Source organism: Lissotriton vulgaris, chromosome 12, assembly GCF_964263255.1.
Source record: "Lissotriton vulgaris chromosome 12, aLisVul1.2, whole genome shotgun sequence".
Lineage (NCBI taxonomy): Eukaryota > Metazoa > Chordata > Amphibia > Caudata > Salamandridae > Lissotriton > Lissotriton vulgaris.
Window position 1 is genome coordinate 259,590,604 of NC_141700.1, and position 25,966 is coordinate 259,616,569.

General features: G+C 44.5%; 1 protein-coding gene across 8 annotated transcripts in view; it reads left to right on the top strand.

The window, feature by feature from the left end:
- Positions 1-25,285, top strand: part of NDRG4 (NDRG family member 4) — an 888,963-nt gene extending 863,678 nt beyond the window's left edge. For 4 of the 8 annotated variants that reach the window (XM_086947798.1, XM_086947796.1, XM_086947799.1 and 1 more), the window contains 2 exons: positions 12,289-12,327; positions 22,557-25,285. In XM_086947798.1, the coding sequence (XP_086803924.1) occupies positions 12,289-12,327; positions 22,557-22,711 (194 nt within the window). In that variant the 3' untranslated portion in view covers positions 22,712-25,285. The remainder of the gene's footprint in view (positions 1-12,288; positions 12,328-22,556) is intronic. The other 4 variants (XM_086947800.1, XM_086947797.1, XM_086947801.1 and 1 more) reach the window with 1 other exon arrangement.
- The last annotated feature ends 681 nt before the right edge of the window (positions 25,286-25,966 follow it).

The window sequence follows — 25,966 nt, forward strand, 5'->3', positions numbered from 1 at the left end:
TGGAAGAAGTTTGTCTTATCAAGTCAGAAACCAACATTTAACACAAGTTCAGCAACAATGAGCCTGTTTTCTGTATATGTGATGCACGGAACGCGGTCTGCTACGATGGTGGATGTTTTTATCTCTGCCATCCTTACTGACTGCTGTCCCTCAGACTTCAATATGACCACCTGCCCAGTAGTCATGTCTGTGCATTGAAAGAAACCACCAAACCAGGAGTTCTTCTCAATGTACATTGTACTGGTTTTACCAGCTGTGAACCAAACTTTGTACAGTTTTGTGTTTTTCAGAAACAAACTGCCAAAGCAGAAGTGTATTTCTCAAAAGGAAAACACACCTATTTACCCCATACCCAGGGAGTTTTCTCTCAGGATGAGGGGTCATTACTGTATTTTCTTTGTTCCTCGCCTCCTGGTTTTCCCTGGCAGGGAAATAAAAGATTTTGAACTGCGTTCTCTAAATAAGGCGTGATATAATGTCCTTCCTCTGTCGGCTCCTACTTTTTCGGGCTGTCGGAGGACGTTTTCCATTGACAGAGCTAACAAGGCTCCATTGACATAACGTTTAAGGTCTCCATGTCTTTAAATAAGCTGGTGGATCGAGGGTTTGTCCAGCAAAATGCTCCCTGTGCACCGACCTCTAAATTGGGACCAATGTTCCTTTACCAATGCCCCAAACCTATAGATGTCTCTGCTCATTTAGTCTAATTGGTTGAACTAGAAATCAGGGAAATTTAGAGCAAACTCTTCATTATGTGTAATAAAGTCGTAATCTCCTATCAAAGAGCTGCACATGTGTTTGCTACTCGTTGCTGTCTTTGCTCTCCCCACATTGTTTAACAAGTAATAACAGACTGTTTGAAGTGTTGCGAAGGGCCCTATATGAACACCACTGAATGTATTAGGACAAATAGAGTAACATTTTCTGTGGCTTCCTCAAACCATAAAGTAATAAGGAAAACATTAATTTACTACTTCAGGCAAGTGTTTATGTCAGAAGCAAATACTGTGAGTAATGACTGAAGTGAGACTGTAGCTCTGGAGTTTATGATGCGAAAGCTAATACCAAGAGCCACTGATAAAGTGGCCAAAGGGATGCAAAAGAAGTTGGTCTTGAGAATGATCCAGCGTGCATAGTCTAGCCAAATAATCTATATGCAGTCTCAAGCACTATCTTTCTCAAAAGTGTCTTCTGATTCAAGTATATTAGAAATTAGCTCTCAGTTTTAGATTTCTGACATGATTTATTTCCTGGGAGATGTCCTCCAGACATTATCATTGTCGATGCATCCATTCTCTTCTATGGCTGATGATAAAAGTTTCTTACTGACGTACTAGCTTTATTCCGTATGAGTCTTTCTACACCTCGAAGATTCTTCTGACCTCTAGAAAGGTCTCAACCAGATCTCATTAAAGTTAAATGTTTATGTTTTTTTAAAAATCTTTAACGATGACAAAAAGCACCAGTGGGGTATACTGCATGTCTCTCAACATTGGTATTTTGTGTATGTAGTGAATTTTTATAGAGTGGAACAAACACCCAAAGGTTTAATGGTTCTGTAAAAGCAGTGGATAAACCACAGGTACCACAATTATGTTAAAGAAACAGGCAAGTATAATGTATAGGTATAGGTAGAGTTGCTCACCTTAATTTTATGAGGTTGGGCTCTAGGTGGATTGCTGTGAAAGGTAATTCTAGTGCACTGCCACCGCCACACGAAAAACCTCACCAAACTTTTGGACCTTTAAAGGTTGGCACTGCCAGAAAGGTGCTAACAACAGAACTAAATTCAATCAATCAATCAATCAACAAATGTATTAAGCGCGCCCCGGAAGGGTCTCAAGGCGCTGAGGGGGGGTGCGGGGGATGTGTTCAAAAAGCCATGTCTTGAGGAGTTCCTGGGTCTCTTGTATTTGGCGGGGAGGGAGTTCCAGGTCTTGGAGGCAAGGTAGGAGAAGGATCTTCCTCCGGAGGTGGTGCGACGGATGCGGGGGACTGTGGCGAGGGCAATGTCAGCCGAACGGAGGAGACGAGTGGGTCTGTGGAAGTTCAATTTTGGCAAGGATATTGAACTGATTAGACAGTGAGGTTTGTCAGAGGTTATGCCAGAGGCCCATACATGACTTTGAACACAATCTGCTGACTTATGGCAGCCGGTGAAGACTGCCTAGTGTAGGAGAAATGTGATCACTTCTACATAACTTCTGAATTATTCTGTCTACAGTATTCTGAACAAGCACAAGTAGATGGACAGAGGACTCAGGGCGATCTAAGCATAGTGCATAACAATAATTGATCCTAGATGGTATGATTCTATTCTTAATAGAAATTTTTGACTGGGAGTAAGACAAGATGAACATTTTCTTTAATGATCACACATCGTAAATGTATGACCTGGCCATCAGACTAATATGTGCTGTCATGGTCAAGCTAGAATCTAACTTCACAACCAGATTGATCATGCAGCTCATCTGGTTTGGATGCTGATCGGGGGAGCAAGGCCAAGAAGTGTTTGTGAAAACACAATGATCATAGCAATTGTGACTGTTGATACACAAACTCTGCATACCTCTGCCATCTAGTGTTGGGCTTGGACATTACAGTTTGCTTTTCTTCAAAGTTGTGGCAGGTAATAAGATATGCTGTGACTTCTCCCTTAGTTCACAGTGTGCATAAGCACCGACTCAACCTTAGGTTGTTTTTTTCTTCAACTGGTTTGGACGTGTCCAGAAAGGACTCTGAAATGTGCGCATATACTCTGAGCTGTGTGTTTGGGTCCATCTGTTCTACTCTTCAAGGCTAAAGACTCAGAAGACAGTCACCATGCTGTTGGTGCTGACAGGAATGTTTTTTCTTTCTAATGAACCACCCAGGCCTCTCAACCACCCACAGCCGTCTCGTCCCGCCTCAATGTCCTGTAGTTTAGTTCATAGGACCACCCAGGACCTGCGCATTTTGGATGACCTAAACTGAGGGCTTAGTGTGCAGATAGACTCTGGACACCCCCACAGGACGAGTCAGCCATTAGACCAGCTAGCTTTACAGTGCCACTACCACCCTCCTGTATTCTACAGTGATGTAGGTAGTTTCTGGCAACCACTGAACATGACAACCCTGATTCCTCAGGTATCGCGGAAACAATATGGTATCTTTCGCTCTGTCACTCGTGCTTGCTTTTCTCAGAGTACACATAGAATGCCGATTGGAACGGTTTAAATAATTATTTATTGATTAAGCGTCAGTCTAGTATGAAACATATTAGCTGCGACAATCAAAAGACAGGAGCAGACAAATGTAATTGCTAGGACCAATATCGTAAAAATTAGATACATTTCTACCATAGTGCTAATAAGATGAATAAAAACATATTATATAAAACAATAATATTGGTGTACTCCTACAATGCGTAGCCTACCTAACTGTGCCTAGCCTAGGTTTGTGGGTGAAACCTGTGTATGTAAATGTCAGGATAGATCCTAATGGCCCAAGAATCCCCCGGGGAAGTACTAACCCCTCACCTGATGATTCTGAATGAAGGACCCCTTCCCAGCATCGAGGATGGCACCCAGCAAGGCATGTCAGGACTCTGCCTGTCAAAGGGTCAGCCTGCAGAGTCTCAGTCCAGCCTGGAAGGAATTCTCCTCTCTGTTCTGTGAGGGGGAGTGAGGGTCTTTTATTCTAAAGTGGTCACTCCAGGGTTTTTCTAGAGTCTATATGTTTTTAAAACATTCAGTAATCCTTTGTTAAACCTCTTCTAAACAAAAACACTTATGCACAGCTGGCTGTTGGTCATGGATGAAAAAAGTAGTGACCCTTATACAGAATAAATCTACTTTACCTGAAGACATGTTTATGTACGTCAGGAACCGGGATTAAGATATGATACCAAGAGCCTGGTTGTCGAAGAGACAGAAGTAAGCTACTAGGTAAAAGGTCACCTGTGTTAGACCCTTATTTCGTGTTGATGGGACACAATGTAGGTAATTGGTATGTACATGATAGGACTTATCTAAAGAACATTACAATCCCATAATCGGACATTCCCCAAACATGTTGGAGCACCTTAAGTTTATCAGGGTATTACTTTGGAGAAAGCTTTGTGGGAGGAGGTGATCCCCAAAGTACAATGTTAAAGTCCCTTGGATGAACCAGCACAGTGTTTGCAACCTCTGCAGCTCCCCTAACCGCAGTGACACCTGCAAATCCTGCTATGCCTTTTGCTGCACAAAGACCGAGTTATCAAAGGGAAGGGCATTGTGCATACAGGTAGATAGATGCTTCAGCAACCTTCCTCCGAAATATCTTCTGGGAACAAGACACTCTCAACATAGGGGAGAAAGAAGCAGGTCCTTTCAGAGTCCCAGTGGTTCAACAAATGCCTAGTCAGGAGACGCTTTTGTCAAGCGCTTCTGAAGAAGAGGACCGCAAATTACCTCCTCAACGCCACAACCAAAAGGTCCTCAAATAAAGAAGTCTCCCTGGGGCATGAGTACGACATAACACTGCACCCTGAAATTCCCACAAGCTGAGGAAGAGTACAGTTCTAGCAGGATTGGGTGGTCCTTCGCACTAATCCAGAGTTCTAGCCCAAGGTAGGTTCACCTTCTTACATCAGCCAGACAATTAGTCTGCCCATTTTCTTTCCACATCTAGATTCCATAGTCGAAAGGGCGTTGCTCACCTTGGACGTCATCTGGGAGCTTATGTACTATATTCAGAGGATTAAGGGGATGATTTAATTCCTGGCAGATGGCTCGTTGTTCCACCAGAGTGATGGAGTAAATTATGGCTGCTGGCGGTCCTTTATAAAGTGTTGCCAGGAGCCACCGTCACAGCATTTCCTGTCAATGCATTTCGCTGTTTAGTACAGGGCTCGTCAACATGATGGAACCTTGCACCAAACAGTTTTCTTCTTTATTTTCAAAAAGAAAATCCTGAAACGGTATTTTCGTAATGAAAATAAAAAAGACAATGCTCTCCTCATCATGGGAGTCCTCTCTGATGGCAAGGGAAGCATTTAGCAGTTTTCACTGGCCCTTACCGCCAGGATTTTCCTGGCAGTAACGGGCAATGAAAACTGACCTGTAATTCCCCCCATCTAAATTAGGTATGTAGACTTACAGGTTTATCTGCGACGGCCCTTGCTCCACAGGACCATTGGAGGGGTTTAATCCCTGCAGAGATGGAGTAGTCTCTGCCGTGATTAAACCCAGGGTCTGCCCGCATTTTAATCGGCAGGTGGACCCTTATCTTGGTGGTATAGATACTCTGTCATTGTTACAACAGAGTATGTATACCACCAAGATATAAATCGGCCCCTAAATGTTTCCGCGAAACCAACTCTTTATAGCTTTTGTTAAACTCTACAAATGTCATCCCATTTCCAAAGCAGGCGTCACAAGGCAGATTGTCAATTGTATCCAAACTTGCTTTGGTAATGCTAAAAGTGTACTCATTTAACCTAGCCGGTTACACTTTCTCTCACAAAAGGAGCAAAAATGGCTTTCTGGTGTAACAATCCATTGGCAGATGTCAGCTAGGCATCTACCTATTATACACTGCACTTATTTTATACTTGGCCAACCCATATTGAGAACATTGTTCGAAACATTTGCATCATCTGCCCGCTAGCCACTGTTTTAGGAGGAAACTGATTTACAGTTGATGCCGAGCATCTGTATCTATAGCTGCACATTATGCGAATGAAAATGTTGCTTACCCTGTAAGCATCTGTACATAGAATGATGTAGATTTACATGTGCCCACCCTCCCCGGAAACTGGCTATGATGATAGAAGTTTTAACTTCTTCCACTTTAATGCACAAGGCTTACAATATTAGTGTTACTCTACACTCCACTTTCCCTATTCACCTGCTGAGAGGAAAACAATCTAGGGTGGAGGCAGTGCTGATGCGCATTGTGGACAAAGGGAGGAGTCACAACATACCTTGTGGCTCGAAATTTCGAAGAAAATCAAGCTGTAGTGTCTGAGCCCACACATGAGATGACGGTAGTATGTGACTCTACAGCCATACACACTACAAACAGATGCTTACAGGGTAAGTAACATTTTCCTTGTGTCTTGTCAACATTGAGTTTGAGTTAATTACTAGTCATCCAATTTTTCACTATCTGTAAACAAACATAACAATTACAAGTTCAAAAGCCCTCACAGAAACTTTCCTCAGGACATTTTGTCATTGGTATGCATACAATATACACATTCAAAGGACTGTATCAGGTGCATCAGAGGATTCCTTTAATAATTGAAAATAGTGGAGAGAAAATCGACCCCAGTGGAACTCCTCAAGTAACTGCCTGAGCAGACACTGAAAAATGAATCAACTTATACATTGGGGGCCACATGTACTAAATATTTTTTTAGTTGCAAACAGTTTGAATCTCTGTTTGCGACTGCAGAAGCACTTTTTTTACCACGTACTAAAGCCATATTAGCGATTATAAAATTTTCACCAACTTCTAAAAGTAATTTGAGACTCCTTTCAGTTCAAAGACATTATTCGGTTGCTGAGCAGCCATAAAAGTGCAAATAAGCAATAAAAACACACATTATAATCCAATTCAACCAGTACTATTGAACAAACAACTATGACTTCATGATTAATAATAAGCAATCATTATAAAACAGATATAAAAGGATAAAATGTGGCATTTAAACAACATTAATTAGTATGCAATGTGGCCCGTGAGCACATAAAAAAGCACTTACATAAAAACAGGTCTCATCATCAGATAGAGGCTGTAAGAAATGATACGCCTTGATACAGTGCCAGTGATTTGAGACTCATAATGATTCAATATTTTACTATATGAAGGGGTGTATTGTATGTGTCCCTTCCAAATGCAAATTGGTGTAAGATATTTCAATGCTTGCAGCCAGAATCAGGTAGTAACACGTTGAAAAATGACTGGCTTCTGAGTTGAGGTGGTGATGCATTTGTAAAAGAGAAAGGGTGCCCTTGAGACTACTTACCTGTGGGAATGTTATAAAAAAAAGCAGTAAGGTAGGGGACCACAGTCATCTCTCAAACAAACATTTCATGAAAATATTTTTTTAGGTTTTAAAAGCAGCACGTTTCCTTTAGGGAGTACAGGCTGCATTTAAAAAAAAGGTTTAATGTATTGAAAGGCTATCACAAACGTGGTGGTCTGCTGACCCTAGAAGGCCACCATCCCTGTGATGGCCACCGTTCAGAATGAGTCGCAGTTTGCCTCCTCTCTCATGAATTTTCATGAAGTAGTTCAGATTGCAACCCACTCCAAATCTGTATTTAGCGAACCGACCTATTTATACATAGAACAGTTAGTTGAATTCTTTACTGGTCATATATAGCAACCAGATATTTGCAACACATGATTAGTACATTGGGCTTTGGGTTCTGTCAGTCACAATGCTTCAGAATCACAGTTGAGGTTGCATTTCACCATTTTTGTAACTTATCCCCCAAAAACCCCTCTTCATTTTCCCAAAGTGGTCCTCAGTTGATGGGCTCAGATGTTGGTATTGGAATGTCCCAAGGTTCCTCGGAATTGCAAAAAGGATAATAAAAACAAAAAATGAACGGACATGGAAGAGTGATTACTGAAAGGGGTTAGGAACGAGAGGAATATTTCTCTCCTGCGATCCTCTGTTTGTCAGTTTTGTCTCGTAACTGGGGTAGTCTGTTGCACAGTTAGTAGCAGACTGCGGTAGCTGTGTAGACATGGTGATCTGATCCTACAACTAGTGAGTGCGTTCATGAGCATCATCCGGGCTCCAAAAGCAATATATTCTGCAAGTCACAGTTGAACTTACTTTCGCATGGTGCAGAATTCTGGCCTGTCCACCCTATGCCTGAAATTCCTGACAAATGAGGACCATCTCTTTTCTACATTGCTCTGTGATTCAGTAAGTTGTTGGAAGAAGAGGATGGGGCACACCTTCAGGTCTAAACAGATAACTGAAACCAAAGGGCCCACAATGTCCCTACTCAATCTTGTAGTGGAAGTGCTTTTCCTGTAGTTTCCACTGTCTCATTTTCAATCTTCTACATATATGAAGATTCCGGGCCCTTTTCAGTAGAGCTTTTCTCAGAGATCAGACAGGATCCCTGCCACTTTTTCAGAATATTCAGAAACAATAAATATGCAACAAATTATTCTTTATAGCAAAAATCAACATAATCAGTGTTATCCTAAACATCTGCCTTGGATTTGCTACTCCTAGACCTACATTGGCCGTCACTGGTTGTTGCAATTCCTCCCCTTCTGATTAGAGTGTGATCCAGATGTACTCTTACGGAAAGATTTCTTAAAGGTAACTGACGCTCCTCTTAAAAAATACAATATTTTTTTTTATTTCTGATTCTTTATCCGATGTTTACATTTCGAATGCAATTGACTGACCTGCTGCAAAAACTTTTAGCGTGAAACGTCTTAGGAACATGAATATGGGCCTGAACACTGGTATGCTTATCAGAAACAAGAGACTGTGTTTCGAGGTATTTCAACTTAAAGATTAATACTCTGTAGTCGAATGTTGAATAGGTGGTTTTTATTATTCTTAGTTCAGGATTTTTTCATAGGCCAACACGTTTTTCACGACAACACATCCCTTCATCAGGGCCGAAAGCTATATATTTCACTATTAATGTTGTTAAACAAGGCATAGTGGGAACCAATTGACATTCCAATGTGGGAACAAAGAGATAACAGAGAGAAAAACAAAGTTTTGAGAAAGTGAGAAAACAACAAAACATTTGGTTGATTTCTTATAATCTTCATTCAAACAACAACAGACATATTCTTGTAAATAGATACCGAAAGCACAACTTAAACGAGGGGGATAGGATCAGAAGACACTATTACCCAAATGTGTTAAACATAAAATTGTTTCAAAGTGACAAGAGAAAAACCCAGTGTCAGAAATTGATTGAGTAAGACTACAATCATTAAACAACCATGAAAAAACGAGAGTGAAGCCAAAAACAGTAGAGTAAACTAAGGAGAGTGAGTAACAGAAAAGATGACAAATATACATAAAAATCTAGATCAGCCTGTTAAGAATACCAAATAGCTTATCACAAAATAAGTGAGTAATCCTAAATAGGGGGTATAACAGGATAAGAAGAAAAGATTGTGTTGAATATATTGCATTAGTTGTGACCTAAAAAGATAAATAAAACACTGAGAGTATATTGTAAGCCCAAATGAGTTTTAGGGAAAGAACATACAAATATCATGGTATGTAAATGTTGTGATTTAAGAGTGATCTAAGACACTTTTCAGATTGAGGCAACGAGTAGTAGTAGTAATAACTTTATTTCGGGTAAAAGCATCAGCGGCCAGTGCAGGTAAGAGTGGTGGGTCTGGGTGAGGGGAGATTTCGACGGACGATAGCAAGAGAAAATGAAATAAAAAATGTATTTTCCCTCGTCATATACCCCCCACCCGGCCCCAACACTCTTACCTGCACAGGCTGCGGCTAGGTATAAGCCATACAAGTTTCATAATCATCCATAAAACACAGTAAAACAATACATATAATCATCAGGTAAAAATCTTCAAAATATTACAGCATAAAATTTAGACATCTGGAGTTAGTCACAATAAATCAAGTCTAGCCTCAATTAACATCAGAAATTCGAAAGTGAGCCCGATTTGTCCCACTTTGAGGTGTGAGTTCTTTATGGAAGTAGTCCACATCTGAATTGAACATATAAACATTTGGTTTGGAAGGCAACATTCTGTCCTGAAGGGCTCAAACCTGGGTTGCAATTTATGGTTGATAAACTGTCCTTTTATACTCCCATCAGAATGGCCTTTCCATATCTGGTACATTGCTTCCTTCCAATACATTTGTTTCACTTTCTGTACATAGGTTTTAACTATATATGCTGGGGCTCTCCATAGTTCCCCCATCCCAATACTACCTGTAAGTTTTTTAATTTGCTTAAGCCAAAAGGTACCTATTTCTTTATCATGAGCTATCAATACTTTTAGTGATTCCTGATATGGAGTCAGCTTCACAGTTGACCATAGCAAAGTCCAATATACCAGGGGTTTAAGCAGGATGAACATACGGCGGATATTCCGCAGCAGTGCTAAGGGGGCGGGGGGGGGCGCGCGGCGGGCGCATGCTGGTTACGGAACCGCTCCGTCACCAGCCGCGGTTGCGCTGTGCTCATGACGGAGCGGTTCCGTCAGGGCCCTGCCCGCTCAATGGAACGCTCAGCGCAGGCGCAGAATCCGCGCTGTGCAGGCGTTCCGAGCGGGCCGTGACGGAACCGCTCTGTCATCAGCACAGCGCGACCGCTGCTGATGACGGAGTGGTTCCGACACCAGCAGGGGAGGGGTTAATGGGATTTAAGGCCAGATCAAATCTTAGGGGTAGAAGAGGTGTACTCAAAGGCATGTTCAAAAGGACCCTAAAAAATGTATTATCGGTCTTAGTAAGAATTGCTGTGTCTACATAACCCCATATCAACCCATGTGTCAAATTATCCGTTAATCAAACACCCAAATAAACCAAATGTGGTACCTATTCTAGGGGAATCCCATCTATTTTCATCTTCCCTCTAAAGGTCCTATGGGGATTTATTGACATGAACTTTGATTTAGATGGATTCATTTCAAATCCCCTATTAGCACAAAAGGCTATGCAAGCATTTAATTCTGTGTGTAACCCAATGGGGGTTCTTGATATAAGTAAAGTGACATCTGCAAACTTTAGTAAAGGGAGAGAGACACCTGCCGGTTTAGGAGCATCATGTCTTCATTAGGCTAGCCATTTGACCGCTTCATTAATATAGGGACTAAAGAGAGTGGGTGCAAGGACACATTCCTTCCTAACTCCCCGCTTAATGTCCATTCTGTCCATTATGTCCCCCTCCATATTTCCCTGCCATATGTTTCAGCATGAAGTACCCTCAAGATTCAGAGTAGATCCCTTGGGATTCCATAGTCATCCAGAACTTTCTAGAGGCTGACCCTCTGAACCAGGTCGAATGCCACACTTAAATCAATAAAAGTGACTATTTTTGGCTTCATTTCCCTCTTTTCATGATTTTGTAATGGTTTTAGTCTTACTTGATCATTTTCTGATACTGGGTTCTCCTCCTGTCACTTTAAAAACGTTTTTTGTTAAACATATTTGGGGAATAGTATCTTTCGATCCTATTCCCCCCACCTACCCCTGTTTTAGTTGTGCTTTCTGCATCTATTTACAAGGATATGTCAGTTATTGTTTGAATGAAGATTATAGGAAATCAACCAATTAAATGTTTTGTTGCTTTGTCACTATTTTTCGAACTTTGTTTTTCTCTCTGTTATCTTTTTGATTCCGCATTGGAATGTCAGTAGGTTCCCACTAAATAGTGAAGTATATATCTTTTTGCCCAGATGGAGCGACATCTTGTCATGAAAAACGTTTTGCCCTATGAATATCTCCTGAACTAAGGATAATAAAAATCACCTATCCAACATTTGACTGCAGAATATTGATCTTTAAACTAAAGACCTCGAAATGCAGTCTGGTTTTTTTCTGAGATCCTTGTAAAAGATAGGAGGGTTTGTCCTGTAACGCCACTTTTTGAGGTCAGTGTCAAACGCGCCAAAGAGCCTCTGTTTCCCTTCCTTTTTCTTTGCCGGGTATGCTTAGGCTTTTTCCCCAATGTTTCAACTATTTGAAGATCAGTCTTTAGAGTTCATCCAGCTGGTAGTCCTGCATCTACAGGCAGTGATAAAGCCTGTGAGCAAGGAGTCCCAACGTTACTGGTAAGTAACTGTTTCCCTTTATGCTTACAGCTCAAAGGTCTGCTTTATGGGGTAAGGTATACTAAGCTGTGTATATTGCGCTGAAAACTCTGCTCCATTCTGTGGACACTTTTGTCCAGATTTATTTGACTTTAGAAAATTGTAATCTGCTCATGCCACCTCCTTTCACAAACATGCACGCTACATTATCAGTGGTTGACACTCTATTAGCACATCAGTGTTAGAATAGTTGTGTTCCTCTATGTCCCTCCGAGAAAGCATGTGATTTTCCCTTTGAGACAGTGACAATAGTGATTCTAACTAGAGACATTCCCCACATCAGTGTTGGTAAAAGCAAGAGTGTGCATGTCTGGGTGTTTCCATTTTATCTTACATTCATGTTTGTCACTCTTTTTTTCAGTGTTTCTTGCTTTTGTAGAGGAGGAGAGTTCTGGAGTCATCTGTAAATGAACCATTCTCTTTGTCTCCCGCTCTTCCCTTTCTTGTCTGTCTGTCTGTCTGTCTTTCTCTCAGTTGCATCCATGAAGGATCGGAGGCAGAGCGTAGGAGCAGGTACTCCCCGGTGCTTTCATCTCCCACTTATTCTTCCGCACACTACCACCTGTGATCAATGTATTCAAACAACTGCATCCCTTGGAATGTTGCATGTCTGTCTTTCCCACGTCCTCTCTTTTTCCCTTATCCATGTGCATCGTTGATGAATGTTTTACGATATTTGAGTCTTCATCCAGTTTCTGGGACATCCCTAGTCAGTAAAGCTCAGAGGCATGTGAGAGCTATAGCTCCAACAGTTATAGGGCCAATTGTCAATGGAGTTACTTGTTGGTCTTGTAAGGTGTGCATGTGACATGCATGTTGCTGCCTGTGGACTGTGTGGTTGAGTGCTGGGATGCAAGTGAATCACTGGGAGACATGTTTGCATGATAACCGCTGAGTTAACAGATAGAGCAGTGGTCAGAAGGGCTTCTGGGCAATTAGGCACCTGAAGGTCTTCCATTGTTGCACATTGCCTGTATTCCTGATTACTTAGCCTATCCCAAGAAACACATTGCCTGCATTCCTGGCTACTTAACCTATCCCAAGAAACACACTTTTCTCCATAGATAGATGCAGAGCGAAGCATGCCCTAGTATATTTCTTTCTGTTACATCAACCTTAAGACATCTGTTATCATCATACATTTCATAGAACCCTATGGCAGCCATATGCATTTCTTCTTCCTCGCTAATAATTATACCTAAAGTAGAACCAGCAAGTGCATTTTTCTCCTGTTAAACTGTCCTTTCCCCCAAACCAAATAACTATTTCTTTAATGTGTGCCAGGAAATAGTGTATAGCTAAATATGAGATGCGCCATTTTTCTTATTTTAGAAATGTACCTTAAAATTGTATTGCTGCTTAAAATTCTCTGGTAATGGGGAACATTCCAGCTGTGGACTTTGTTTCACATCTGCTTGTTTCTACACTGAAGTCTCCTTTTTTGTTTGGAGAATAATTCCTCGCACAGTAGTGTGCCTTAAAAATGTGTAATTGTTCAAAAGAAACCACAATGTGTTGTATCACAACCCTAAGCCTGCCCCCTCAGATGGCACAAGTGAGGGATTCTCTAAATAGTGGAAGGGGAATTGCACCCAGTGGCATTGTGATATGTAATGGTAACAAATCAGTGAGCTGGGCATAAAAACACTTTTGTTCGCCTTCTTAGCTTGCCTGACGGTCAGCAGTGCTGATCCAATTATAGGAGGGAAGTAGGAGCATAAAACCGGTTACACAAGCATACCTTAAATGAGCAGTCCTTCTATTTGTTTTGTTTTTTGTTTAAATGTCTTTTATACGAGCAGTCCTTCTATTAATACATATCAATATCCAGACTCTGACGTTCACCTATGCCACACAAGCAATCCTCCCATTGCTACATATGTAGCAACTGACTGAGATGGAAGGCTTATGTTACATAAGATAGCTCCCTATTTGATTTTTTTGCGTACTTGTTATGCCCATAAAGAACCAGGTGTGTGTAATTGTGAGTGGCTGTGCGCTGTTAGGTATGCCCCAGTGCTGTGAATTTTCACACAATTATATGGGTCTCTAACTTTCACCATGCCTCCTATCAACACGTTTTATAATTGTTTAGGGCTATGTTTATCCCCAGAAGGAGACTTCCCAACCTGCAAGCCCACCCTCCCCCCAAACCTCATCTCTCCCCTTCTTGGTCACTGCCAAGAACAGTAACTGTCAGAATCTGTCTAAAACTCTTGTCAGCTCTTCCAGGCATTTAAATTCAACACCCATTATGCTTTTAAATTGCTTGTATGTATCTTAGAATTTACAAGATAATATGTCCCGAAATCCATTTTCTCCTAGAAGAGAGCAAAAGAAAAATCTCCAGAAATAACTTTCAACTTCAACAGTAGCACTGAATTATATATAAGGCCACTACTGCATTTTATGTTTTGGCCAATCCCGGTTAGTTATTTTAATCTTGAGTGGCGGCCTCAAAAAGAGACCAAGCTTCTGTCAGAGCATGCATCTAAGTTAAGCACCGCAGCTACAATGTATTAGGGGAAAAACTGCAACATTGTGTGCTTGATCCACCAAAATAAAAAGTGATAGTTTCTAGATTTCAACTCACTTTTATTCCAGTATTGCAAATGGTTCCACTTTATGACCCTCTACTTCCTCAGAAATACCAAGCACATCAATGTAATTACAGTGTGATCCTCCTTCTGTGTTTTCAACTCTTCACACTTCTTTGCCCTCTCTAAGAGGAATTTAACTTTCACTTTAATTGTGCTTACATCTTCAGGTAGTCTTCTGCTTCCACACTTCACAAATCATTTTTTATTAGATTCACAAACATGCTTAGAGTTTATTTTGCAATCCATTTCTATCCTCTAATCTTGTTCCACCTTCAGGGAACCCTTTATGGAAGTCTTAGAAATTCTTCATTACTCCCCTATGTGCCTTTTTGTCCCACATGATTCTCATTTCTAGAGCACATGCCTGTTTACTTATCTAATTTGTTTGTTAGTGCCTGCTTAATGACTTTCTATCTGCCAATCTCAGTGCAACCAAGTGTCTAGATTATGAGCCACAAAATCCAAGTAATTTCCCTGCTTGACTGACATTGTTTCATTAATTAGCTCTTGTATGACTACAAATGTGCCTGCCAGTGTGGCATGTAAGCTTCTTGAGTTCAACATGACAGACTTAAACTCTACCACCTCTGTCAGGTTCAGCTGTCATCCATGGTATTAGAGATAGTTGTCTGCCCAGACTGAGTATTACCTGCCCCCCTCCCCTGTGCCACTCAAAGGGAATAACTCAAGTGTGTGTGTACGTACGCCCATACCTTTCACAGAATGAGCTGGCCTATCAGTCTCTTAGTTCACTGGTCGCTGACCTCAGCTCTGTGCCTACAACTACTCAAGAACACAAGCTCTACTTGAGGACTAGAGCTTCAAATCAGTTGTACACGCTACTCACCTTTGTCTTCTCAGATAAGCAGTGGACTGTGCACATACCATTCAAACAGGCAAGATCCCTCCCAGTCACTCTGAAACTGGCCTTCTACTCCGAGGCTCCAGCCTGTGATCTTCCCCCAGCTTGCTTCCCCTTTCACTACCAATCTGATGTGTTTGTAAAAATCCCACAACACTGTAGCCCAGGGTCTGCCCGGAGGCTTCTGTTGAAGAGCTGGTTATCACCAAGTGTCCCATGGTAAACTCTGGATTGGTCATATCCCCTTGAACTGGATAGCCGCAGCTGCTTGATGCTCCTTTATAGAATTGTTGGCTCATGTTAGAGGGTCACGGCAGGATCAGTTGAGGGAATGGTGGGAGTTGTGGCTATCCTTCTCCAGGTAAGTATACCACCATTCCACACCCCTTGAACTTGAGCCTTAGTCCATTGGGAACCACTACAGCTCTTTCACAACTGAGGTGATGTGATCTGATTTATTTTTTAATTGAGATGTAGCCAGACTGCTTGGTTTAGGATTGTTGGAAGCTACTGGAATCCTTTTTATGTTGGTAACACATGCATTCCAGTGCAGAACTCCAGCTAGGAGAGAACAAGCACTCTGGTGAGCTCGATCTATAGTTTCTTAAGGAGAGAGAAAACTCTTTTGAATATCTTTAACTGGCAGTGGGAGTTTGTGAAGGCAAGTGTGTTGTGCAAAGGAAACATTCAGATCAAACTAGACCCCGGTGTTTTTCCCTTTCTTTAACGGTGTTGCAGTTGCTTTCAATTCTTGAGCCTCGGAAATTGGTCTGCGTTGGCTGCTGAGGCAGCCAGCAGTAGGGATCTTAGGTATGGCACCATTAAGGTTGAGAAAGCTTTCAATCATACAATGGTCGATGTTTTAGATAATCTCGGATTTTGCACCGAATTCCTCTTAGTTCCCAGACAAATGTGGATAAGCCGTTGATCTCCATACATTTAGAGTTGCTGTTGATGTAGTGAGGTTATATAATTGTCAAACTGGCATGAGTGTTCACCACCATTACTTTTCTAAAATAAGCATTGAAGGCCATTCAATTGGGCTTTTGTATAATTCATGCATATAGAGGAAGACAAAATACTTGTGTAGACCAAAACATCTGCAAACAACCATTTAACTGGTATACAGGCACCCGTGCACAGACTCAGATATAGACACTTCCCGGCTCACCGACCAACCTAAAATACAGATATACATTTATACAGGCAATCTGATATACAGACATCCATGCAACGACCAAGTACTCCATGTTGCAAAGATAAGGGCAACCATGCACAAAGTCTCTCATTCTAAATAGGAGTATAGGGACACAGTTAATGTATGGTCATGACGTCTTCCTTTCAAATTATTCAACACACTAAAACATGTACAGGCTTCCTGTTGTTTTGTCTATTTCATTTGGGATGCTAGACTAGTGAATCAATGAGTTTTAAAACCTGAATGTGTTAGATAAGTAAGTGGTCAGTACCTATTCTAGTGAGTATACAATGCTTACAAACACAGACCAACAGTCATACATACCTCGTAGTGTCAAATAAAACTGGGTGATGTGCAGCAGGGAAGCATGCAAGAGGCATAAACTAGTGATCAATGGAGTGCACATGTTAGTGTACAGCAGCAGATAAGTGGTTAGTGGACACTAGAAGAGAACTTAGTAGGCACAGCAGCAGATCAGAAGGAGTTTTGCAGGAACAAAGCAGATGGTGATGTACCTAAAGAAAGATCCTGTTGGAGTGCCTCAGAATAACACAGGGCATCTACATGCAGGGATTCCACGTGTAAAATAGAAAACAGGGTGCCTAAATGAGTGTTCTCAGTGAAGTGTTGGACTTAAGAAAATTATATTTAATTTCTTTTCTTTGAATGTCTTTGGTTCCTTCATTTTCTATTTCCATGCATTAAAATGACATGGCAGAAAAAAACCTTTATTCTGACCAATATTGGAAAAGGCAAAATTTAAGGGCAGAGAGACTTCATGACCCTATTCTACTTGCCATAGCACAAAAGAGCAGACAAGAGCCTAATTCAGGATAATCAGCTGTTCAAAAGGATTGAATTAGTCAGAATGGGTGTACTTCGCTTACTGTGCTGAGTATATTACCACTGCATGCCTTTATGCAATGAATAACCCAGTGCTGTAAATCATTGGAATAGTATTTGGGGTGGGTGACTACTTACCTCAATGAATAATCACAACCCTTGTCAGGGGGAACCCTCAAAATCAATAAATTAACCTAAGGTTAACCCCCTGGTAGCTATGGAACAGAGCAGTCAGGCTTAACTTGGCCAATGTGTAAAGTATTTATGGAATACCAAAACAGTAATAAAGTCATAATGCTTCTGAATTAAGAAAATTGAATAAAATGTAATAATCAAAATGGCAAAAAAGAGAGATATGAATTTGAAAAGTTTGAAAAGTTTTCAGTAGGAATAGCACCAAAAAGCACAAAGTGTAAATGAATGTCAATGGTCGCTGCAGACTGGGACCTAGGGCCGGAGGATCGAGCCCCCGGACGAAGGGGAGGTGTTGTCTGGGCATGGCCCATCTGATCCCTGGCAAAGAACCGCCAGCCCAGGAGGGGTGTTCTGGCATAACCTGCCTCTAGTAATCCAGAGGAAAGCTACCCCTCTTTCTGGGAACCTGTGCGCACTGAGACACTCGGGACCCTAGGCCTGGACGTGCCTGACCTCCTGGAGCCCTGGCTGGGATCAGGGAGGCGAATGAGCCCCGTCAGGACTTCCAGGCCGGCCCGGCCATCTGGTGGCCCCATTGGAAAGCATTGCATGCGACCAGATGGCCAAGGGGAAAGGTGCGACCAGATGGCCAGGACCAAAAGGACTCCCATCTGCCCGCCCCAAGACTTCGCGGTAGGGCTCCTGCCTGCCCACGCAGGGCTCAGGTGTCTCCGCGTCCTGGGTGTAGCCTCACGGACCCTGCCTGGGCCTCAGGCACGGGAGGACCACCGAAGCTGCCCAGGGGAGGACTGCCCAGGACCCATGGAATCTCTCACGGGCACTTTAACACACCGTGCGCTGGAAGAGGGAGTCCCCGGACGGAGGGGAGGTGTTATCCGGGCATAGCCCTTCTGGTCCCCGGGAAAGAACCGCCAGCCTTGGAGGGGTGTTCCGGCATACCTTTTCCCTAGTAATCTGGAGGAAAGCTACCCCTCTTTCTGGGAACCTGTGCGCACCGAGAGACTCAGGGGACCCTAGGTCTGGACGTGCCCGACCTCCTGGAGCCCTGGATGGGATCGAGGAGGTGAATGAACCCCCATCGGAACTTCCAGGGCAGCCCGGCCATCTGTTCGCCCCATTGGAAAGTATTGCCTGTGACCAGCTGGCCGAGGGGAAAGGTGCAACCAGGTGGCCCGGACCAAAAGGATACCATCTGCCCGTCCTGAGCCTTTGTGGTAGGACTCCCGCCTGCCCACGCAGGGCTCGGGGGCTCCGCGTCCCGGGGGGGGGCTCACGGACCCCGGCTGGGCCTCTGGCACGGGGAGAACCACCGGAGCTCTCGGGCCCGGACTCCCGGGGAAGGACTGCCCGGGACCCATGGGGCCCGTCCCTGGCACTTTGACACACCATGGGCCGGAGGAGGGAGCCCCCGGACGGATGGGAGCTGTTGTCCGAGCATAGCTCATCTGGTCCCTGGCAAAGAACCGCCAGACCAGGAGGCGTGTTCCGGCATACCCTGCCCCTAGTAATCCGTAGGAAAGCTACCCCTCTTTCTGGAAACCCTTGCGCACAGAGAAACTCAGGGGACCCTAGGAGTGGATGTGTCCAACCTACTGGAGCCCTGACTGGGATCAGGGAGATGAATGGTACCCCATCGGGACTTCAAGGGCGGCCCGGCCACCTGGTCGTCCCATTGGAAAGCATTGCATGCTACCAGATGGCTGAGGGGAAAGGTGCGACCAGATGTCCGGGACCGAGAGGACTCCCATCTGCCCGCCCTCAGCCTTCGCAGTAGGACTCCCGCATGCCCACGCAGGGCTCGGGGGCTCTACGTCTCGGGAGGGCTCAGGGACCCCGGCTGGGCCTCAGCACGGGGAGGACCACCTGAGCTCTCAAGCCCGGACGCCCGGGGAGGACTGCCCCGGACCCATGGAGCCCATCCTGGGCACTTTGACACACCGTGGGACGGAAAAGGGAGCCCCCGGACGGAGGGGAGGTGCTGTCCGGGCATAGCCAATCTGGTCCCCGGCAAAGAACCGCCAGCCCGGGAGGGGTGTTCCGGCATACCCTGCCCCTAGTAATCCGTAGGAAAGCTACCCCTCTTTCTGGGAACCTGTGCGCACCAAGAGACTCAGGAGACCCTAGGCCCGGACGTGCCCAACCTCCTGGAGCCCTGGCTGGGATCAGTGATACGAATGAGCCCTCATCGGGACTTCCAGGGCCCATTGGAAAGCATTGCGTGCAACCAGATGACCGGGCTCGAAAGGGAAGCCATCTGGTCATCCTGTGCCCCAACTAAAAAGTGAGCGGGAGCCGGGAATGCCATGAATGCTGCGAGGGGGACCCAACGGGTCCTCCGACCTGGGGCCCACGGAGAAGCAGGGAAGGATTGTACGGGGCCGACGGACTCCTATCCTGAGCCTTTGGCAGAGCAGCAGCTCAGGGGACAGGGCCCAGGGCCAGAGTACCCAACCTGGGGCCCAGCGGTGCCTGGGGCCCAGCCGGGGCTCTCAGGCCCAGAAGCGTAGGGGAAACCTCCACAGGCCCAAAGGACCCCATCCCTGGTACCCTGACACACTGCAGGACAAAGGACACAGCCTGGGGTGGGGCAGCCACCCTCCCCGGGTCCCTCAGGGGCCCCACCTGGAGCTCCTGAACCCAGCCAAGCAAGGGGAGGCTCCCCAGGCACACTGGAACCCCATCCAGAGCCTTTGGCAGAGCGGCAGACCATGGGACAGGGCCCAGTGCCGGAGCACCCGACGAGGGGCCCGGCAGGCGCCTGGACCCAGCCGGGGCTCCCAGGCCCAGATGCACAGGTGGAGCCTCCTCAGGACACACTGTGGCCAAGAGGAGGGAGCCCACAGACGGAGGGGAGTTGTTGTCCGGGGATAGCCTATCTGGTCCCCACAAAGGACAGCCAGCCCGGGAGGGATGTTCCGGCCTACCCTGCTCCTAGTAATCCGGAGGAAAGCTACCCCTCTTTCTGGGAACATGTGCGCACCCAGAGACTCAGGGGACCCTAGGCACGGACGTGCCCGACCTCTTGGAGCCCTGGCTGGGATCAGGGAGGCGAATGAGCCCCCATCGGGACTTCTAGGGTAGCCCGGCCATCTAATCGCCTCATTGGAAAGCATTGCGTGTGACCAGATGGCCGAGGGGAAGGTGCGACCAGATGTCCGGGACTGAAGGGATTCCCATCTGCCTGCCCGAGCCTCCGTGGTGGGGCTCCCGCATGCCCACGCAGGGCTCGGGGGCTCCGCGTCCCGGGGTGGCTCGCGGACCCTGGCTGGGCCTCAGGCACGGGGAGGACCACAGAGCTCTCTGGCCCGGATGCCCAGAGGAGGACTGCCCGGGACCCATGGAGCTCGTCCCAGGCACTTTGACACGCCGTGGGCCGGAGGAGAGAGCCCTCTGACGGAGGGGAGGTGTTGTCCGGACATAGCCCATTTGTTCCCCGGTGAAGAACCACCCGCCCGGGAGGGGTGTTCCGGCATACCCTGCCCCTAGTAATCCGGAGGAAAGCTACCCCTCTTTCTGGGAATCCGTGCTCACCAAGAGACTCCGGGGACCGACCTCCTGGTGCCCTGGCTGGGATCAGGGAGGTGAATGAGCCCCCATCGGGACTTCCAGGGCAGCCCGGCCATCTGGTGGTCCCATTGGAAAGCATTGCCTGCCACCAGATACCCGAAGAGGAAGGTGCGTCCAGATGGCCAGGCCCAAAAAGGACTCCCATCTGCCCGCCCCGATCTGAGCCATAGTTGTAGGGCTCCCGCCTGCCCTTTCAGGGCTCTGGGGTTCTGCACCAGGGACCCTTGTCCCAGGCAGATGGACACTTGGCAGGCTGCAGGACGGGAGCTCCCACACCCCAGGCCCTGACCTAAATCCCAGCCCCGGGTCCAGTCCCTGCTTCTCAACCCAGCCAGGCTGGGGAGATCGGGGAGCCTGTCCCGACAAGAGGGACCCCTGTCCTGGACACATGGACCCTCAGGATGTGCGCTCGTTTTCCACACCGTGTTTTTTTTACCATAATTCCGCGTAGAGGTCTTACGCCAATTCCGCCCAGCCCTAGTATTTTGCCCGCTCGGTCCTACAAGGCTTTTTGGTTTGAACCAAATTACGGACCCACCTCCTAATAGGTACAGCGCTTGTATCTATTAAAAAGGAGAGAAATCTGTTCTTTCTATTAGAGACTCTATCTAACACAGTTCCTCACCCACCACCATCTTTCTCCATCACACCCATTGTCCCCTTTCTGTGAAGTAGGCTCTATCCATTATTAAGATCCCAAGTCTGGTCAATGCCAGGTAGCTATTGGGGCTCTGTGTCTGGGAGCACAGACAGCCTCGAAAGCAACTGACATCAGTGCATGGGGATAGGATCCTATATCGGCTCTGCATGTCATTTCTGGAGCTGTACACTGCAGCACCACTGGATGCCACCTATTGGCAGGCAGAGGCACTGCTCAAAAGTTTCCAGATCCAGTCTGTCGCATGGAAAATATTTAAGAGGTGAGGAATTTGCGATTAGATAGAGTATCTACCAGAAAGAGTTTTACCAAAGATGAGTAAATTGTTCATTGTGCAGAAAATGTTGCAGCCACACAATCGTTGTCCTGTGACCCTGCTTTTAATATCCTTGTTGTGTAGAGTAAAGCTACTTAACTCCATACATTATGTGCTCCAGCCCACATTTTACTTAGAATGACACAATGAACTCGCAACATACCTCTTTCTTTTTTCAGAGGTTTTGCAGACCAAATTATTTCCTAGTGCTTTTACAGTTTGAGAGTTTCGTACCATTTAGGCTGTGGCTCCTAGATTAAATAAAACCTGTGAGACATCAACCCTCCTTTACAAAGAAGGGATAGAGAGAACAACCATTTATTTCTCAGCACAAATTAAGGATTGAATGCTCCAGTGATCCACAAAGAAGTAAGATCAGCTCAATAGCACGACGTCCTGGGTCTGTTTTTTTTAGATGACCACCATTGCTAATGTGCAGGGTTAAAACCATCCATGAATCTTTATTTTATTTTTCCTTCATCGTTCTCTGACTCTGTTTCTCTCTTTCTTCCCTGGTACTTTCTCTTCCTCTCTTTTCCCAGTGCCCTCGGCCAGCATGACCCGCCTAGTCCGCTCCCGCACCGCTTCACTCACCAGTGCTAACTCCATGGACGGTGCCCGTCCCAGGACCTGCACCCACTCAGAGAGCAGCGAAGCTATGGGGCAGATCAACCACACCATGGAGGTGTCCTGCTGAAGTGGCATCCAACGCGTCCCACCAGCGGTGGCTTCCTTCTCTGCAAACACCACCGCATCTCATCATCTAGCCATCTTCTATGCTCTTTCCTACAACTATTTTGTCGGGTCGCTGAGTTTTGTAATTTTTGGAGTTGCACTTTGTCAATATCCTTTATCCTTGTCCAGGGAGGAGGTCCAGTCTGAAGGCTGAGGCACTGGATTCACAGAAAGGTGGTGGTTTGGTTTTCTAATCCTCCCCGCCGCACTCCACCTGAGCTTTGAAAAGTTATTTTATCCACCTGTATCTCAGTTTTTATCACGTGTAATTGATTAGTGTTTAGATAATGACTCTGCTAGTGTGAAGTACGATGACAATAATATTATGATAGATCTACGACGGGGGTTTCGTAGTCATAACGTAAACACGTTACTGAAAGTCAGAGAAGTACCCTGTAGTTGACCTTATCAAACAGTTTAATTGATTATTAGACCTTATTGTTTACTGGACAAGCTACAGAATGGGAGATTAATGTATATGTTATGCACAGAATGAGCACTGGGACAGCAAGGATTGGGGAGACAGTCGTAATTGTATTTTAAATGTGATTGCTGCAATACAACAGCAGTATTTCCTGATTTGTCAAATATTTTATTTAAGTTGGTCTCTATTAATAGGAATTATAAATGGCAGTTTTTCTAAAATGTATTCCATTTGTTTTGAAATAATTGAAATATGTATTACTCTGGAAATAACCCTAAATTAACTTTTTCTTTTTAAGACTTGGATTCAAGGGGAAAACGTCATAGCCTAAAATGAGAAATGCTCTGTTTCAAGGCAGCCAGGGTTCCTTTCTGATGGGATGGAGATTTGCCACTGTAGTCTTTTTCCAGTGTCTTTGCTTAAATTATCTAATTATTTTGTTTTACTAGAAAGGGCTCTTAAAAGTAGGAATATGTTCCAAAGAGAGTGGGATAAGCCACCATGCACCCCAGCACAACATGAGAGAAAGGAAATTATTTTGTTGCAAGGACTTCAAAATGAGGTTGAAGGAACACAATGTCCCTTGTTCGAGTTAATTTTATGATACTGTTGCTGTCACACATCATGTAATGGTTACTGGGGCATCAACAAGCAGTAATTACTGGTGTTCTGATCCCGTGGAACCATGAAGTGGGGAATGCAGTCTTTAGTCACCTTCTGTGACGGCCACTGGTTCACTTGTTCTCATTCTAGTTAATACCATTTGTTCTGAGATACCACTATTAAACGGGCCTTCTGTGTGATTGGATTAGCCATCTCCTGAAACACACAACACTATGAAACCTGCCACTCTCTACTGTACTAAAAATAATGTAGCACCCACCTCGAAATTGGAGATTTCCAAGTCAACAGCAGCAGGATACCTTGCTGAAACAATAGTGAACAAACGTAAGAGAGAAAATATTTTTATTGGAAAATGGTTTATCTTAAATCCGGACATATTAGATGCACTTTAGGTTTTGTTCTTTTATTGCATAAACCTTTTTGTAAGGAAATGGGTAGACTTTCAAAATGGTTGTTCTCTTTCAGTGGAACCTTAAATCTTGGAAGCTCAAGATGGAATTGGATGCTTCCAATGAAAAAGGTTCTTTCTATCATATGGTAGACCATTTTGCTAATTTAGAGTAGGAGATTGCTTGGAAAACGTCACGCTACCCTGTTGACTCTTACAGCGAGAGCAAAATGGGAAGCACTCAAGCTCGCTAAATGTGGCACTGCGACACCTGTATTGCTGGCAGGCACAATTACAATTGTTCCAAACAGCTCGGATCTGTTCACGTAGTCTCGGGTGGGATTCATGGATTAGGGTAGGATTAGTGTGTATATACTACTGAAAGCAACTAGTTGTCATTTTTGCAACTGTCATTTGTGGTCTGGTATCCTCTGAAGGCATTTTAAAGATGTTTTCTCTAAGAATTGACAAACAAGGGAAGCCAACATGGTCATGGAGAGCGGGTACATTGCTGCAAAGCTTTAATCTGTGTGGCATGATCATTGGATCCAAAATGGCTGAAATGTGGGCTTCTTTCCTCTTCATATATTAAGACATCCGGAATATTAAACCGCATAGCCATATGTACTAGAAACCCTGAATTCAGAAATAAATTAAAAGCATTTGCAAGTATATATGCGGATTACCATAAAAAGCCTCAGTCCTAAAAATACAGTTATGTTATTTTCCTGATTAACATCTATTATTTTTCCACTCCCACACAAATTATTGAATGGCCCAGCTTGTGGTGTGGAGCTTCCCCCTTAGATTTGCACAGAGCTAGTCAGGTTAGAAGTGCCCTGAGATACTCAGAATATGAAAGCTTTGTCTGTGTCTGTTTGCGTGTGGCATTTGTGTGCCTCTGTCACATTGCTTAACCCATCTTGCATTGCTGCTTCTTCGTATTTGCTCTTTAAAAAAGGTGTGATGTTAAGTAGGAGCGTAAAGCGAGACAACGTGATAGAAGTCCTGTACTACTCTATGTTTGTCAAGTTGAGATCCATGTCCAATGACTGTGCACTTATTTAAAAAAATAATAATAAAGAAATCGTTGAACAGGAGTGAGCTTGAATTCCGTGTCAGATGTTAGAAACATCTATTTTTTTGACAATTTCCAGTCTTTGTATGCCCCCTTTCTAGAAGAGATATTTATTAGGTTCAGTATACCTTGTTGTGTGACTACAAGGATTGGTGCAGGTTGTGAATTTGTTCGGGCTTTAAGTATACGAAAATTGTTATGTTCCTCAGAAAGCAGAACCTGGAATTCTAGTTTTGCTATTTTTGTAAAATGTATGGTAATTTAACTTCAGTTTCTTTACTGGTGCTTGTCAAGGGATGTGCATGAAGCAATTTGAGAGCCTCGTATTCTCTCCTTGAAGCGTAGGCCACACTACCTTGCCTTCACTATATACTACCATTCTAGTGTATCCCGCCTGGCTGGGCAAATTCCAGCTGGGTGATATGCAGTCGCAGTAGTCTGATTTTGTATCCAAGGAAGGAACAGATCTCAAATCTTAGTCCCCTTGGGTGCCCTAATCCAGTTATATGATAATTTCTGTACGGAATGTCCCTAGCATCAAAATGTTCTTTATTGTCATTTTGTGGTGTAAATCATAAGTTCTAGGATGTGTCTTAATGTGCGCTTAATTCTGTGACTCGTGGAGTACAGTGTTTTATAGATTTTGTTGGCACGTTCCACACTTTTTAGTTGTTAAATGCTTCAGACTACTAGTAACTGACTA